At 43.5% G+C, this 16,679-nt stretch overlaps 1 protein-coding gene across 1 annotated transcript in view; it reads right to left on the reverse strand.

Annotated features, from left to right (window-relative positions):
* Positions 1-15,659: 15,659 nt before the first annotated feature.
* The window catches only part of MYOZ1 (myozenin 1), a 40,779-nt gene continuing 39,759 nt past the window's right edge, over positions 15,660-16,679 (reverse strand). The window contains exon 5 of the mRNA XM_063128464.1: positions 15,660-15,893. Within this exon, the coding sequence (XP_062984534.1) occupies positions 15,662-15,893 (232 nt within the window). The 3' untranslated portion in view covers positions 15,660-15,661. The remainder of the gene's footprint in view (positions 15,894-16,679) is intronic.

Below are 16,679 nucleotides of genomic sequence, written 5' to 3' on the forward strand. Positions count from 1 at the left end.
GGTGTAAGCTGTGAAACAGGTATAAATGGAATCTCATTCTAGATGAAGGTAGCAACACCACCAAGTAAAAGACCCTTGTTAACTTGTACCTTCTTAAAATTCTAGAATAGTGATAGTCTTCCTCATTCCTGTAGAGTTACGACAGCTAGAAAGTCCAGAAGGGTGTTCTTTTGAACAGCACATCATTTTTCATTAGCAGGAAACTTCTGTTCATTCTGCTTGTAGCAGTTTTTCTTTTTTTATTTTTTTTATTGAATTTTACATCTATAACAAAAAGATGTAACATCCAATCACATCAAACATTACACGATAATCCAACACGGGATGTCCTTAATCATATTAATCAGGTGACACTCAGTGGACTGATGGTAACTGTATATATTCAGAGCTAGAGGAAAATACATCAAAACAATTCCCCCCCGAACTATTCTCCTAGCAGATCTTTACAGCATGTTCTGTGAGTTGATGGAGGTATAGTAATGTCCTTATTGATATTAACATAATTAATAAATAACTCCTAGATACCATAGAAATTATTAATATTTGTCTCAGATCTATACTGCTTAACCTGTTTTGTTAGCTTTTCCATCAATGCCAGAGACCAGAGTTTATTTCTCCATATATTAAGGGATGTCGATTGTTCTTTTTTCCATGAAAATGCTTATTATTATCATTCTAGCAGCAACACACATGAAAGTAAGGAGTTCTTTATGTGCCAGTTTTTTTGTTTTTTTCCCTTCAAAAAAAGCTATTAGCTAATTGTGGGGAGAAGTTAATTTTTAGTTGAGTAATCTTTTCAGCCTCTTTGCAAATATTTCTCCAGAACTGGTTTACCAAGTCACAAAGCCACCACATATGAAAGTAGGTGCCAATTTCATCACATCCTCTCCATTTCAAGGATGTTGACCTACTAATATGACTTAATTTCACTGGGTAAGGTACCATCGATTGACTAGTTTGATAGAGTTGTCCTTTATTTTGGCAGAAACAGAATAAACAGGGCTCTTGTCCAAATCCCGTTCCAACTAGAAATATCAATAGGTTTGCCCAAGTCTCTTTCCCAAGCTGCTCTGACACCTTCAGAGGGTACATATTTGATGTTAATTAGCATATTATATAGTTTTGAAACTAACCCGTTAGTGTCTAACTTTGTTTTTGCAAGGATAGATTCAAAGTCAGTGGGCGAACGACCTTCTGCTTTCACTTGAGGCTTTGCTATAAAGGAAGAAACCTGATAAACTTGAAACCAATTTGTGTTTCTGTCCTGAAGCTTATCTCTGAGTTGTTCACCAGATCTAGGGCACAAATCCACAAATAAGTCTTTCAGTCTGTACAGAGCAGCCTGTTCCCAGCCCTGAAACATTTCTAGTTTATTTGGATCAAAAATAATGGATGATGAAGGAAAGGAATCAAAGGAGAAGGCTGAGGAGCAAGAAATGTATGTCATAGAATCATAAAATCATAGAATAGTAGAGTTGGAAGGGGCTTATAAGATCATTGAATCCAACCCCCTGCTCAATGCAGGAACCCACCCTAAAGCATACCTGACGGATGGTTGTCCAGCTGCCTCTTGAATGCCTCTAGTGTGGGAGAGCCCAAACCTCCCCAGGTTACTGGTTCCATTGTTGTTCTGCTCTAACAGTCGGGAGGTTTTTCCTGATGTCTGGCCGGAATCTGGCTTCCTGTGACTTGAGCCCATTATTCCGTGTCTCTGGGAGATCGAGAAGAGATCCTGGCACTCCTCTGTGTGACAACCTTTCAAGTATTTCAAGAGTGCTTTCATGCCTCCCCTCAATCTTCTCGTCTCAAGGCTAAACATGCCCAGTTCTTTCAGTATCTCTTCATGGGGCTTTGTTTCCAGAACCGTGATCATCCTCATTGCCCTCCTCTGAACATCCTTCAGCTTGTCTGCATCCATCTTGAACTGTGGTGCCCAGAACTGGACACAATACTCAAGATGAGGCCTAACTAGTGCCAAATGGAGGGGAACCAGTACCTCACATGATTTGGAAGCTATAGTTCTATTAATGCAGCCCAAAATAGCATTTGCTTTTTTTGCAGCTACATCACACTGTTGGCTCATATCCAGTTTGTGATCTACAACAATTCCAAGATCCTTCTTGTTTATATATTGCTGAGCCAAATATCCTCCTATTTCTTTTGGCATTTATCCCTATTAAATTTCATTCTGTTGTTTTCAGCCCAGTGCTCCAGCCTATCAAGATCACTTTGAAGTGTCTTTAGATATGTGGTAGTCTTTGATCTGAAAGCCTAGAACTTTCAAGAAGCAAGAGCTGGTAGTTAGGCTAGACTGTGCTGTTTTCATGAGATAAAAATTGAAATGAAGGCCTGTGCTTGACTGGTAGGCACTTCATTTTTATGAAACCGTAAGTGTAGGGCTAGCATGTTTCTGATGGGATTTAATTGTAGCTATGCTGTTTTTTTAAGTGAGAGAAATGTATTTTGCTTGAGTTTTTAAAAATAAAAATTCCAGTTTAAGATTTAAAAATCCAGTGTTGCCTTTTTTGTAAAGCATTGATTTTTATCTACCCTGATTAATGTGGGGTGGGTGGGGGTGGGGTATGACCTGCTCAGCTTGCAGTCCTCTCCTAGGCTCCACTCTGTAGGCAACACATAATACATTCAGGTACCTTCACAATAGGGTTCTTTATTACTACGATACATGAGAAAAATTTCACTTCTGGGGACCTGCATGGCAAATTGGCACACTATCTATGTTCCAATGCCGTTTGCCCTAAAAGAGAGGGGGGAGGTCCTACCCAGGTCTCCTACAAAAATTAAAACTTGCATAATCCTTTAAAGCTATATGCACACATACATACATCACGATAGGATTGCCCTACACATGAGTAATCTGTGAATAGAGCTTCCTTTGCCTCAAAATGGCATATTGAAGACTAACCTCTGGTCAGAGGTGTTAATCTGGTGCTAAAAGGGTTAAATTAAATTAAATTAAACTGCCATCTTGGCCCTGTGGGGAAGAAAAAAGACTGAGGGGACAGGAGCAGGCCGAGGAAACATCGGGGCCTGCTCCTGTTGGACTCTTCCCCCACCCCCACAGGGCAAACTGCCATCTTGGCCCTGTGGGGAAGAAAAAAGACTGAGGGGATAGGAGCAGGCTGAGGAAACATCGGGACCTGCTCCTGTTGGACTCTTCCCCCACCCCCACAGGGCAAACTGCCATCTTGGCCCTGTGGGGAAGAAAAAAGACTGAGGGGACAGGAGCAGGCCGAGGAAACATCGGGGCCTGCTCCTGTTGGACTCTTCCCCCACCCCCACAGGGCAAACTGCCATCTTGGCCCTGTGGGGAAGAAAAAAGACCGAGGGGACAGGAGCAGGCCGAGGAAACATTGGGGCCTGCTTCTGTTGGACTCTTCCCCCACCCCCACAGGGCAAACTGCCATCTTGGCCCTGTGGGGAAGAAGAAAGACCGTGGGGACAGGAGCAGGCCGAGGAAACATCAGGGCCTGCTCCTGTTGGACTCTTCCCCCACCCCCACAGGGCAAACTGCCATCTTGGTCCTGTGGGGAAGAAGAAGGACCGAGGGGACAGGAACAGGCTGAGGAAACATTGGGGCCTGCTCCAGTTGGACTCCCCTCCAGCAGGACAATCCCATCAGCCCTTTCTCCAGTCCACTTAATTTCTCTCTCTCTTTACCTCTTCCCTCCTGAACTCCTTTTCCTTGTGTGTCATGTCTTTATTAGACTGTAAGCCTGAGGGCAGGGACTGTCTTTTTTGCTAAGTGTAAGCCGCTCCGAGAGCCTTTTTTGGCTGAGGAGCGGGGTATAAATATGATAAATAAATAAATAAATAAATAAATAAATTATGCTGCATGAGGAAGGCTACTTCAAGTGAAATATGGATGATTTAATCTGGAATGGTGTGGCTTGAGTGAGGGTTTTGGGGAGATTTACAAGAACATCCCCTAAAAAGACCCCAGACTCATATCTGAAATACCATTAGAGGTATATTCCAGACCCCTGAGCCATGGACATGAAGACCTTGAAGTTTGATTCTATGCTAATTGATGTTATACCATTAATTAAGACTTTAGCTAAAACATGCAGGATTGTCTTTGAAGAAAGGGAAACCCCCCCACAGTGGACTTTTACAAGAGGCTTCTTAGAGGTTCAAGGCCACAGTGTTGGGAGAGAGCTGAGCTCAGATGTCCACTAGGAGGGAAAAATTGTTTTGAAATCTTGTGGTGTGCACCTGCTGATAAGAAATGTCCTCACTCGAAGTTGGGCGTGGGAAGTAGTAATACTGAGCAAATGTGACACCTGGGATATGACCTAATATGTCCGAAGAGGAACACGAGTTTGAAGAAGATGTCCTTGGCATTAAATACGCCAATCAAGATAAGATGCCCAGATGGCAGCCATGTATTCTAGACCCCATGAGTATAACACATGAGATATTGGGAAGGGGGAGACCCCTAACTTCTGATTGGTGAATAGGTGGTCTAATCACTTATTCATGCCAATTGTGATTGGGAGATAGTAGTCTCATCACTCATTGACCCCCATCTTTGGGCCAGAACAAGTGTATTAAAGCACAGGTACCAGAGCTGGAAGGCAGATTTTTTTATTATTATTATTTTATTTTTGATTTTCTCTTCAACTTCCTCTTAGATTTGATGGAGTTGGGTAACTGTGAATCTATTTATGCTTTTAGACTTTGGGACTAAAAGCATAAAGTATTTCCTTGAAAGTTGGGACTTTGAGTATTTTTAGACTTTAGGACTTGTGCTTATTTTCTGAAGCTGGAACTTGAAATTATTCCCAAGTCTTAGAAGTTCTCTGACTTCTGCTTTTATTCTTCACATGCCCAGTGGAACTTCAGCATAGCTTTTAGATTCAAATAATATGCAGGAGGAAGAATAGGGAGGGTTAACTATGTTTTAATATAGCCGAAAATGTTTTAGTTTAGCTTTAAACCACAAATAGTAAACAAAAGCGGATAAGGAGGAGTCATAACAATGCTAGAAGTTCAAGCTGTTATTTTATTAGCTAAGTTTGTAATACTTGCTTTAGCAACTGCAATTCTTTTACTTAATCTTGTATTTGCATTTCATTCTCTTTTCTTGTAACCACACAGAGAGAGATTGTATACTTATATAACCACCATGCCACTTGTTTAATTTTGCAATTTTTACAATAAATAGATTCTGAATTACAATCATGTCTGTGGTGATGCTTGTCAGCTGGGATTAAATGTTCGGCTGTTTGGATTAGCACTGGTTACCCACTGGGGTGTTTCAGACCCAATTTGGTGTAGGTTCTGAGGTTGAAAAGGACCAAATTTACAAGAGGGATCAGAGGAGGATTTCTTAGGCAACGATCCAACTATGTATTCTTCAAAGAGGATGGGATTGTAACTCCCTCAGGGAAGCATTAACTACTTCTCTGAGATATGGGCAAGATCAGCTGCTCTGTGTTCTCCTTACAGAGGTGAGGTCTCCACTATTTCATCATAGAAGTCCCTTCCTAGAGAGGCCCAGCTGGCTTCATTAATTATAATTTTAGAAGTGGCGTCAACTTTTCCAACAGACACATGGATTTTAATTAGTCCTGCCTGCCCTTTGCTGCTGGATTCATATATTTATTGCTATATATTGAAGTGAATGGGCCTACTGTAAGTAGGTCTACCATTGGATACTGTCCATTGAGTGTAGTGTTGTGCTGTTGGTTTTCACACCTGGGGCCCATCTTGACAGGTTTACCCCGGGGTGGATCCGCACTGGCCCTAGGTCATTTAGATGACGCAGCCACCATTGCGAAGCCACCCCAGGGCTTTCCCTCGAAGCTCCAATTTTTAAAAGTTGGGGACTTACCCCGACCTTTTCCACTTGGTGCGAGGTGACGATGGCCTCTGCCGTCTGTTTTCCTTGCTCCGGAGGCATGTCTGGGGAGATGGTGAACACTGATTGGTTGCTGGCCCACCTCCGCGCTTCTACAACATGGGGAAAAGCCAAAAAATGATTTTTAAAAACTTGGGATGCAAGGAAGTGCCAACGCCCCAGTGCACAGGTGTGGCGCCTCCTCCAAAGAAAAGGTAAAAAACACCCCAAAAAAGGGAGAAGAGGAGTCGTGGGCACCCCAATGCACGGGCATTCCTCCTCTCATGCAAACCCTCGCCTTCGCGCCTTCGTATGGGGCTAATGTGAAGGAGAGCAAAGGCAGGGGTTTGGGGGCTCATGGCGCCAACGCACCATTGTCAAGATGAGCTCTATGCCGTTTTTGAGGGCCCCTGTGCAAGGAACCCTCCATCACCCCCCTTACTGGCATTCTCACCAGCTGCTATTACTACTCGTCCTCCTTCTGCTTGCTTGACAGGGAGCAAGTGGGGAGTGGTCTGTCTTCTGCTGCGCCGTCACAGCACAGTAAAAGTGGGGAGTGGTCTGTCTTCTGCTGCGCCGTCACAGTAAAAAAAGGTGTATTTCCAAAAGGCAACATTAACCGCACAAAAACTGGGGCCAACTAAGTGAAATGGCAGCCGCAGCGCCCGTTGCAACCAAGCAGCAGGCTGGAGCAGCGATCGAGCCCATAGGCTAGAGCAGTTGGGGCAATTTCGGCCGTTCTGTACTGGAAGCTCTATGGTTTTGGCCCGTTAACCACAGGTGTGTGTCAGACAACACCTTAAACCAAATTTTGTGCTGCTAACCATGCTGCATAATGTGGTTAGTGAGGCCCGGTTCAGACAATGCTCTGGGCTTTGTGGTTAGCTTAACCATGTTCAGCTGTGGTTAAAGCTAACCACATGCGGAATGGTTGCAGACGACACTAACCCTTTTGTGGTTAAGCTCCAGACACTCTTGGATGAGGCTGATTATCTGGATCCATTTCAGTCGGGGTTCAGGCCTGGTTTTGGCACAGAAACAGCCTTGGTCGCTCTGTATGATGACATATGTTAGGAGAAAGACGGGGGAGTGTGACTCTGTTGATTCTCCTTGATCTCTCAGCAGCTTTTGATACCATCGACCATGGTATCCTTCTGGAACGTCTGGCTGAGTTGAGAGTGGGAGGTACTGCATTGCAGTGGTTCCACTTCTACTTGACGGGGTGGTTCCAGAAGGTGGTGCTTGGGGAACATTGCTCAGCCCCATGGATTCTCCATATGGGATTCTGCAGGGGTCAGTCTTGTCCCCCTTGCTGTTTAACATGTAAAGTATATGAAACCGTTGGGTGCGGTCATCCAGAGTTTTGGAGTGCGTTGTCATCAGTACGCTGATGACACACAGCTCTCCTTCTCCTTTTCATCTTCATCAAGTGAGGCTGTGGATGTGCTGAACCGGTGCCTGGCTGTGACAATGGACTGGATGAGGGCTAATAAACTTAAACTCAATCCAGACAAGACTGAGATGCTGCTGGTGGGTGGTTCTTCTGGCCGGATGGTGGGTGTTCAACCTGTTCTAGATGGGGTTGCACTCCCCCTGAAAGAGCAGGTTTGTAGCTTGGATGTTCTCCTAGAACCATCCCTGTCACTTGAGGCCCAGGTGGCCTCGGTGGCACAGAGTGCCTTCTACCAACTCCGTTTGGTAGCCCAGCTACGCCCCTATCTGGACAAGGATAACCTAGCTTCAGTCGTCCATGCTCTGGTAACCTCCAAATTAGATTACTGCAATGCCCTCTACGTGGGGCAGCCTTTGAAGACGGTTCGAAAGCTGCAGCTTGTGCAAAATGCAGCAGCCAGATTGATAACTGGAACCAGAAGGTTCGAACATATAACACTGTTTCTGGCCTGCTTGCATTAGCTGCCTATATGTTTCCAAGCCCAATTCAAGGTGCTGGCTTGGGACCTCAATACCTGACAGAACGCCTCTCCCAACATGAACCTACCTGTACACTGCGCTCAACACCTAAGGTTCTTCTCCAAGTGCCTACTCCGAGGGAAGCTCGGAGGATGGCAACAAGGGAGAGAGCCTTTTCAGTGGTGGCCCCCCAATTATGGAATGATCTCCCCGATGAGGCCCGCCTGGTGCCAACATTGTTATCTTTTCGGCGCCAGGTCAAGGCCTTTCTCTTCTCCCAGGCATTTAACAGCATTTAACAACATATGCTAATTTTGTTTGTTTTTTAATGGACCCCAGAACTGTTGCTGTTTAAAATGGATACTGTTTTATACTGTTGTTTTTATATTTTTTGATGGTTTTAAATTTTGTATACTTTTTTAAATGTTCTCTGTTTGTAACTTTTGTAAACCACCCAGAGAGCTTCGGCTATGGGGCGGTATATAAATTTAATAAATAAATAAAATTTAATAAATAAATAAACCACACATTAACCACAAAGTGGTTAGTTAGAGTGACCCTATGAAAAGGAGGACAGGAGTCCTGTATCTTTAACAGTTGTATTGAAAAGGAAATTTCAGCAGGTGGCATTTCTATATATGGGGAACCTGGTGAAATTCCCTCTTCATCACAACGGTTAAAGCTGCAGGTGCCCTGCCCTCTTTTAAATCTGGTCACTCTAGTCCAGCTCCTGCAGCTTTAACTGCTGTGATGAAGAGGGAATTTCGCCAGGTTCTCCATATACAAATGACACCTGCTGAAATTCCCTTTTCTAAAGATACAGGAGCCTTGTCCTCCTTTTCATAGGGTCACCCATATGAAAGGTTAGCAGAGCATGTGATTCCTCCAAGCGATCCACCCTGTATCCCAGCAGCCCTAGCGCTACGAGCCCTGGCAGTTATGTCTGTCATTTTAGTGCAGGCACCAATGAAATCAGCCATTACATGCATGCATCGGCCCATTTAGTGAGTGGTTCCTTTGCTTTCTGCGTTGCTGTGCCTGCTAGACCTCTACAGTCATCACAGGGGAGGCAGAAGCCTTCCGGGACAGCTGCGCTAGCTGCCTCATCAGGCAGCACTGCCACAGTAATCAGAACCTGAGGGGTGTAATGGCACTTCAGCGCGGTAGGAGAAACCGATGCTTCATATGGGGAAATTGCAAGCGGGGATTTAAAAAGCTCTACTGTAAGCGTGCTCTGCTAAGAAGAGCAAAAATAACTCCAGAAAGCTAATGCGGGACACAAAATGGCAGCTGCAGCAAGCGTAGCAATCAGCGGTCCAGAGCAGCCATAGATCCCGCTTGCTAGAGCAGCCAGGCCTAGTTAGGCAACTCTGTACTGGAAGCTGTTTGCCTTAAACCCTTAACCACAGACATGTGTCAGACAAAACTTTTAGCCATGCTAGGGTGACCCTATTTGGGAAACCAAAAAGGAGGACAAAGGAGGCTTTCCCACCCCAACATGCCCAGCCCCTGAGGAGGCGGGCCCATCCTGACATAACCGCCCCCCAGGGGGCGTGGCCTTGGTCACATGTCTGATTCTACAGTTCACAATTAAGACAAACCTGTTCTACATGATGCGTTGATGTTAAAATCACTGAAATAAAGAACATGTATCTGAAGTTAACATGTATTTTAGTTACTGTACAAATTTCTTTGTGGTAGTTCTTTTTGCTGCCCTCTTTTGTACCAGGTCTCTCTAGTATAGCTGCTGCAACTTGAACTGTTGTGATGATGAGGGGATTTCACCAGGCGCTGCATGCATAGAAATGACACCTGCTGAAAATTCCTTTTCTATGCAACTATTAAAGATACTGGAGCCCTGTTCTTCTTTTCATAGGGTTACCTTCCTCTACACCACAAGCCACAAATTAGATATTTAATATACAGACAGTATTAAATCCCTGGGGGGCGGTTATGTCAGGATGGGCACGCCTCCTCAGGGGCTGGGCATGTTGGGGTGGGAAAGCCTCCTTTGTCCTCCTTTTTGGTTTCCCAAATAGGGTCACCCCCTAGCATGGCTAAAAGTTTTGTCTGACACATGTCTGTGGTTAAGGGGCCGTGGTTAAGGGTTTAAGGCAAACAGCTTCCAGTACAGAGTTGCCTAACTAGGCCTGGCCGCTCTAGCAATTCATGTTAATTCTGGTTAACTTTGTATGAATGACTAGTCAGTGCTGCATAATCCTACTCAGAAGTAAGTTCAATTGTGTTTATTGTATTGGATTTACTTCCAGGTAACTGGGCAAAGGATTGCAGCCTACATAACTGTAAGGATGCACATATATCAAATGTTAGGACAGCAAACATATCAAATTTAAACAAATAAATCATTCAACACTACTCAGAAATAAAAAATGTGAGGAAAGCAACCTGATTGTTCCCAATGACCATACACTTCATGCTTCACTCAGATCAAGTGTTTTTAAAATATACTTCACTTTTCTGAAATACATAGTGACATTTATCCAGAATTAAGTTTCACTGAATACAGTGGAATTTGCTTCCAAACCTGCATCAGACTTGGCTTAAGTGTCATGAAACAAATACAAGAGAAGTAACATGCCAAATACTTAGAACCAAGCAGATAGTCCTTGTTAATAAACTAACACATGCTTCTCTTCACATCATAGAATCATAGAATAGTAGAGTTGGAAGGGACCTATAAGGCCATCGACTCCAAACTCCTGCTTAATGCAGGAATTCACCCTGAAGCATACCTGATCAGTTTGCCTTTCTCTAGGAAGTGCAAAGCCCTCCTGTTAAGGAGGACTATACACCCACCATAACCTTGCCTCGTGTATCATGTAACAGCAGGTACAGTCCAGAAAGATGCTTTCAGAGCCAAGGAGATCCAGACACAAGCAAATCAAGCCAAACCACGGTACTCACCCACAGATTACTTTGCCCTAGTCCAAACATTGCTGCTCTCAACCCTTTTTGCTGCAGGACCGCTTCTGCCCCCTTGACCCAGATAAGGGGCCTGGGCAGCTTGGAAGAAGCACCAGGTAAAGAAGGCCTCTGGCACTCCACTGAATATGTCAGCAGCCAGTCCACCAGCTCCTCCACTCGTGGCCTGTAATGGCAGAATGTAGTAACTGGCTGGGTACCTCTCTCTTCATAATCAGGTACTAGCTTGCAATGGTGTTATTAAACAATGTTTGATGCTGGATGTAACAGTCTTAGAGGCCCCTTTATATCTTAAAATGCATTGTTTCACTTCAAATGAAAAGTATGCCTTCCACACCGACAGGTACTACATTCCTGATACTATATATTCCATGCATGTGAGGAGTTTCACATTTTAAACCCACTTAAAGTGCAATCCTATGCATGTTTAAAAAGAAAAAAAAGACCAACAATTCTCAGCACAACCCAGCTAGCCATGCTGGCGAGGGGATTCTAAGAGCTAAAGGACATTTTTCTGTCTAAACATGCATAGGATTGTGGCTTTAATTCATCGTATCACACTAGAATGAATAAAGGATTCAAATATGGATTTGGGTTTGTTTGTTTAAACATAATCACTGGCTCAGAGTTTATTTTTGAGCACCTAAGAGTAAAAGATGTAGTCCTTAATATTTTATTCCCACCTTATAAAATAGATTACCCAGCCCTTAGACTTGTGTGCATGTATCAGTCCATTCACTGGCTACTTCAAGCATATTTAGGTTGCAATCTGAAGAGCAAGTTCCGTTGTAATCAATGGTTCTTACTTTTGTTCAGACAAATATAGGATTACACTGTTAATAAATTAGTTCTTTCTTATGACAGCCCATCCTGCTATAAATTAATTAGCCTTGATTGAAGGTGTGTACAGGGCCATTAGTATTTTTACTGCTTTTCATGATACTTCTTCACTGCGATAGAATTTAAGTAAATTGAACAGTGCAATGCTATACTTGTGTTCTCAGGAGTCTCTCCCTCTCTCTCTCTCTCTCTCTCTCTCTCACACACACACACACACACACACACACACACACCCCAGATCCATCTGTCCATCCACACACAAGCAAATACCCTGTGTACCCATTATATGTCCATGCTTGTATACCAACACACACACACCTCCCTTCTCCTCAATACAAGAACATGAACAGCCACACTCCCTCTATTTCAAGATCCATCTCAACTCCTCCTCTCTGGACCACTCACAAACCTCTCCTCTGTATTTATTTATTTCATTTATATACCACCCCATAGCCGAAGCTCTCTGGGTCGTTTACAAAAGTTAAAAACAATTAACATTAAAAACAGATATACAAAATTTAAAACCACCAAAAGTATAAAAGCAACAATATCCATTTAATAATAACTCTTCTCAGGCACAGCACACGAACCTTCCCAATACCCCCCCATTGCTTCCTGCTGGTTTCCCATTGGAACCCTTAGCCCCCCCCCACCACCACCACACACACAGAAGCTTTAATTTAATAAAGATTTGGGGTGGGCTTAAAACAGCTTACAAACCTCGCACAGTATATTACAAATGCCAATAGAATATTACAATTAAAACATAAAACAACTTAAACATTACAAAATCCACAAGCTTCAATCCCAGTAAAAATCCCAAACCATCATACATCATTCAGCCCCAGAAAAATCCACAAGCACTAAAACAATACCATCTAAAAAAAGCTTCTTTACTTTACATATTAATATCCCACCTTTCCATAAGTGTAGCTAAGGACATTAAAACCACAATAATATTTTCAGAATGGTTTTTGCAGATTGTGGCAGGCAAAGCGAAAACTACCTTTTCCGCCCCCCCCCCCCCCCAGAAGCACCCAGTTTACCCATGCAGTCAAGTGTGGGTCCAGGCGCTGTGCTGGGGCGCTGCAGGTGGGTGGCTGCTCTGGCTGCTGCTGCTGGTCCTCCTCTGAGCTGCCATGGCGGCTGGCCAGCCATCATTCTTTTTGGAGCATGCATGTGACCCACACTTCTCCCAATACCCACAAGCCCTTTCAATTTGTGTGAGGCGGGGAGAGCACATGCGTGCATGCGCGTCTTCTATGTCTCCAGGAAGTGCTCAGATCAGCTACGCCAATGGTGTAGCTGATCTGAGCTCCTCCAGAAGACACAGAAGATGTGCATGCCTTCCCCCCACCCCTGGTAAATTGCCCCAGAGTTCCCCATTTTTCCAGAGGTCTCCAGGGTTTTCCTGGCCCTCTGGTCACCCTATTAGTGCTGCTAACCATGTTGCACAACATGGTTAGTGAGCCTAACCACAACGTGGTTAACAGAGCAGATGGTTAGGGGAAATGTGTGTCAGATGTCATCGTTAAGCATTCCGTTAACCATTTTGTGGTTAAGCAGCATGTTTTAGCGTGTCATTTGAACGGCTTTCTGGCTTAACCACCATGGTTAAAGCCGTGGTTTAAATTGTCTTCTGAATGGGGCCACTGTTAACCATGCTGCTTAACCACAAAATGGTTAATGGTGTTGTCTGAACAGGGCCACTGAATAATAATACTTGATATTATCTCCAGCTCTAGGGCAAAGCTGGCAGTGTACCTAATTTGGGTCTCATTCTTCTCCAGTACCATGTTTTTACACTGGCAGGGAGAATGATGTACTTGCAGAGTTACCAAGCATACTTGCTTTCAGCAGTAAGCCAATGAATAATATAGAGTTAATCTACCATCCTGTCAGTTTTGAATTATATGAGCAGGTTTAGCTTACCTATAAAAGCACCTCTTGATATTGCCAGTTGGTAGTTGCTTGGATGTTTTCCAGTGTAGAAGTTCTCCGATAAACTTATACAGTTTACATGACTAACAGCACAGTCCCGTGCATGTCTGCTTAAACGTAAACCCTATTAAACTAAATGGGCTTACTCCAAGGCAGCACATGTTGCAGCCTGAGCGTATTAAGTAAGGACACAAGGTGGGGTTAAAAAAGGGCAAATTATAGAAAATAGGAGTAAAGGTGGACTTCCTAGTGTTAACGTGAGAACAGACCATTTCCTTTTTCTCTGGAGGGAACAAATGGAACAATGAGGCAAAGTGTGGGGTGGTAGTGGTTGGACAAATCTTCAGTGTGTTTCACTCCAGCAAACAGCAGAAGATTTTTAAATCCAAGAGAAAGGCAATTGATTTGTAGCGCTTGCAAGTGTGACAAACCCTGAGAGGGAGGGCATCCCGCCTTGAAGAACCTCTGTCTCCTCAAAGTGGCTGCCATGCCATTTTCAGTTAGTGAGGCTCCAACACATGCAGCTGCACCCTGTTATCACTGAACAGGAGAGTATCAAGTGTAAAGCCTGTTGAGGAAATCAAGATGGGTGGTCTGCTTACCTATGCCCACAGGTATAGGAAAATATATGCTTTGGCCTTTTCATTATAAATCATAAGATTCATGCTTTCAGTGTAACTAACAGATATTAAGACTGCAACCACTCCCACATCTAACAGCCAATGTTGAACTGACACGTCGCAAGACTGCGTTTCGACGAAAACAATTGGAGGGTGGAGTGAGGAGCCAGCTAACCGCAAAAGCAAACAGGTGCAGATTTCAATACATCTATGCATAGTTTTTCTAGTTTTTAGTCTTAGAATTATTTGCACTCTGTACATGCATAAATGCCTTGCCTATCATTGGTTACTATATTGCAAAAGTGTATTATGATTGGTGGGAAGGTTCTGTCGTTGTTTCTAAGGGGAACTGACCCTATAAGTATGTTAGCTTTGCCTGCAATTAGTGGGCAGTCCTTCAGATCCTCTAGGGATTGCCACCTTGCAGCACTGCAGGCTGCTCGTAATAATTTTTTTCCAAGATGAGAGAAATTGTGTCTTGAGAGTCTTTGACCGCTACGCAGCGAACCAAGACCCATCACATCTAGGTCAAACATGCGGCTCCCGTCGCTACTCTGTCGCCGCTGTGACGTCACTTCTTGAAAACAGGAAGTAATTAGCCCCATTTAGTCCGGAAGGAAAGAGCAGCAACCAGACTTAATGAGGGTTTTTTTGCGGCACAATAATGGCCAAAAGGGGCGGAAGACGTGCGAGACGCAGACGACGTCATGTGAGTAATTTGCGAGTGCCCAGTGACGAGCATGCAAGAAAACGCTCGTCGGATGGAGCTTAAAGACGCACTTTGTGTGGAAGCGCCTTGTGATTGTGACCAGTCCAAACAGGAAGGCTCTAAAGGAAATATTTGTAGGCGCCATGTAATTTGCTTCTTGCACTGTTAAGCAGGTGAGCAGCATAGTTTAGTAAAAACTTCACAACATTAAAAGCTGGCCTATTGGGTTTCTATGTGAAACCAGCTGGCTGCAGGTGCCAGTCTTTATGTGCTAAAGCCACCGATACCTTTGCCATTCCTGGATCATGGCAACAATGGAATGGCAGTTCTTTTTGTCTTGTTAGGAATTTTCCAATTGTAGCTGAACCAATTTCACAGCTTCTCCAAATTATCGTGCCCTGAGCTTTATTCAGGAAGGCAAGGTATATGTTTTCAATAAATAAATAAAACTTGTTACATTTTCACAAAGACTGAAGAGACTGGTTTTCTTTCTTTCTAGATGCTTTATTTGTTTTTGCCAAATGACAGAACAGGGTCAAACTTGGTACAGAGCAGGCAGGCAGTATTTAGTATCTTTATAAACATCCTAAGGCTGTATTTATTTATTTATTTATTTATTTTTGTCTTGGAGGGCAAATACAGAAGCCATTTCTCCCTCTCTCCTCTCTCTCTCTCTCTCTCTCTCTCTTCCTTCCTACATTAGTGCTTTCCTTCTTCTACCTCTAATGTATCTTCAGCAAAGTTACATTAGAACCAATGTTCTGGCTCTTCTAAGGGCAAAGATGAGGAATCTCTGCATTTTTCAGCTCCTTATAACAGACATGCAGTTGGGTGGTTCTATAATTCTTCTGTTTCCCCTGCCGCTGGTACGTTCACCTCAATGGTGTATTCGTTAGGTTCCCCTGACCCCAGCCAGGGTACTGGGGTCCTGTTGAACGAGGGTCTGTTGGTGACTTCTTGATTATACACAATGACAGGTTCAGGTACCAAAGGGCCAGCATCAAATTCAGGCATCTGAAAGGTCATCAGCTTGGCTGCCTTCTCATATCCCCCATAAGGCACTGCAGTCCTAGGAGAAGTAGAATCAGATATCAAGATTTATGGAAATGCTAGTCTCAGCATCTGGGATAGTTGTCCTGCCACTTCATGTATGTACTTCTGACAAAACCAACCATCCTTGAACTATACAAATAAAGTAGATCCTTAATTTGACTTGCCATATATCCATTAAAAATGCATGTTTAAACCTGGGATTGAACAGGGAGAAGCATCTGGGTGTGTATGATTTGGGGTGGAGACAAAGAATTAAGCATCCCCTTCCATTCCCCTCTCCCAAAAAGAATAGCTTCAGAGAAAAAACGTGCAATTTAAAACAAAAACAAAAACCTCCCCAAAATAGAGATGGATAAATTCTCTATTGGGGGTTGGACTTGATGGCCTTATAGGCGCCTTCCAATTCTACTATTCTATGAAATTAATACAGAGACTAAATCATCAATAAGAAGCATGCTGAGATCTGGTTCACAGATATCATCCCAAAGTATTAAATTTTATATAAAATTTATTATCAGAAAATAATAAACCGTTATATGTAATATATAACTACAATTCATAAATTCTGTGCACGACCATAATGTTAAATGATTTGGACTTTATTCATTTTAAAATGGGAAGTGGTTGTGTCAGGTAGGATTCCTGTTCCACTTCAACCATGTCTCCTATATGACATGTAGGAGTCACATCTGCCCATCCCTAATTATGAATGGCTGTAAGAAGGTTTAGCTAATCCCCTTGTACAACAGTGTGCAACCTGGTACCATTACAGTCTGCTTGTGCTAGATTGTTTTCCACAGAG

Source organism: Elgaria multicarinata, chromosome 6 (assembly GCF_023053635.1).
Source record: "Elgaria multicarinata webbii isolate HBS135686 ecotype San Diego chromosome 6, rElgMul1.1.pri, whole genome shotgun sequence".
In the NCBI taxonomy this organism is placed as follows: Eukaryota; Metazoa; Chordata; class Lepidosauria; order Squamata; family Anguidae; genus Elgaria; species Elgaria multicarinata.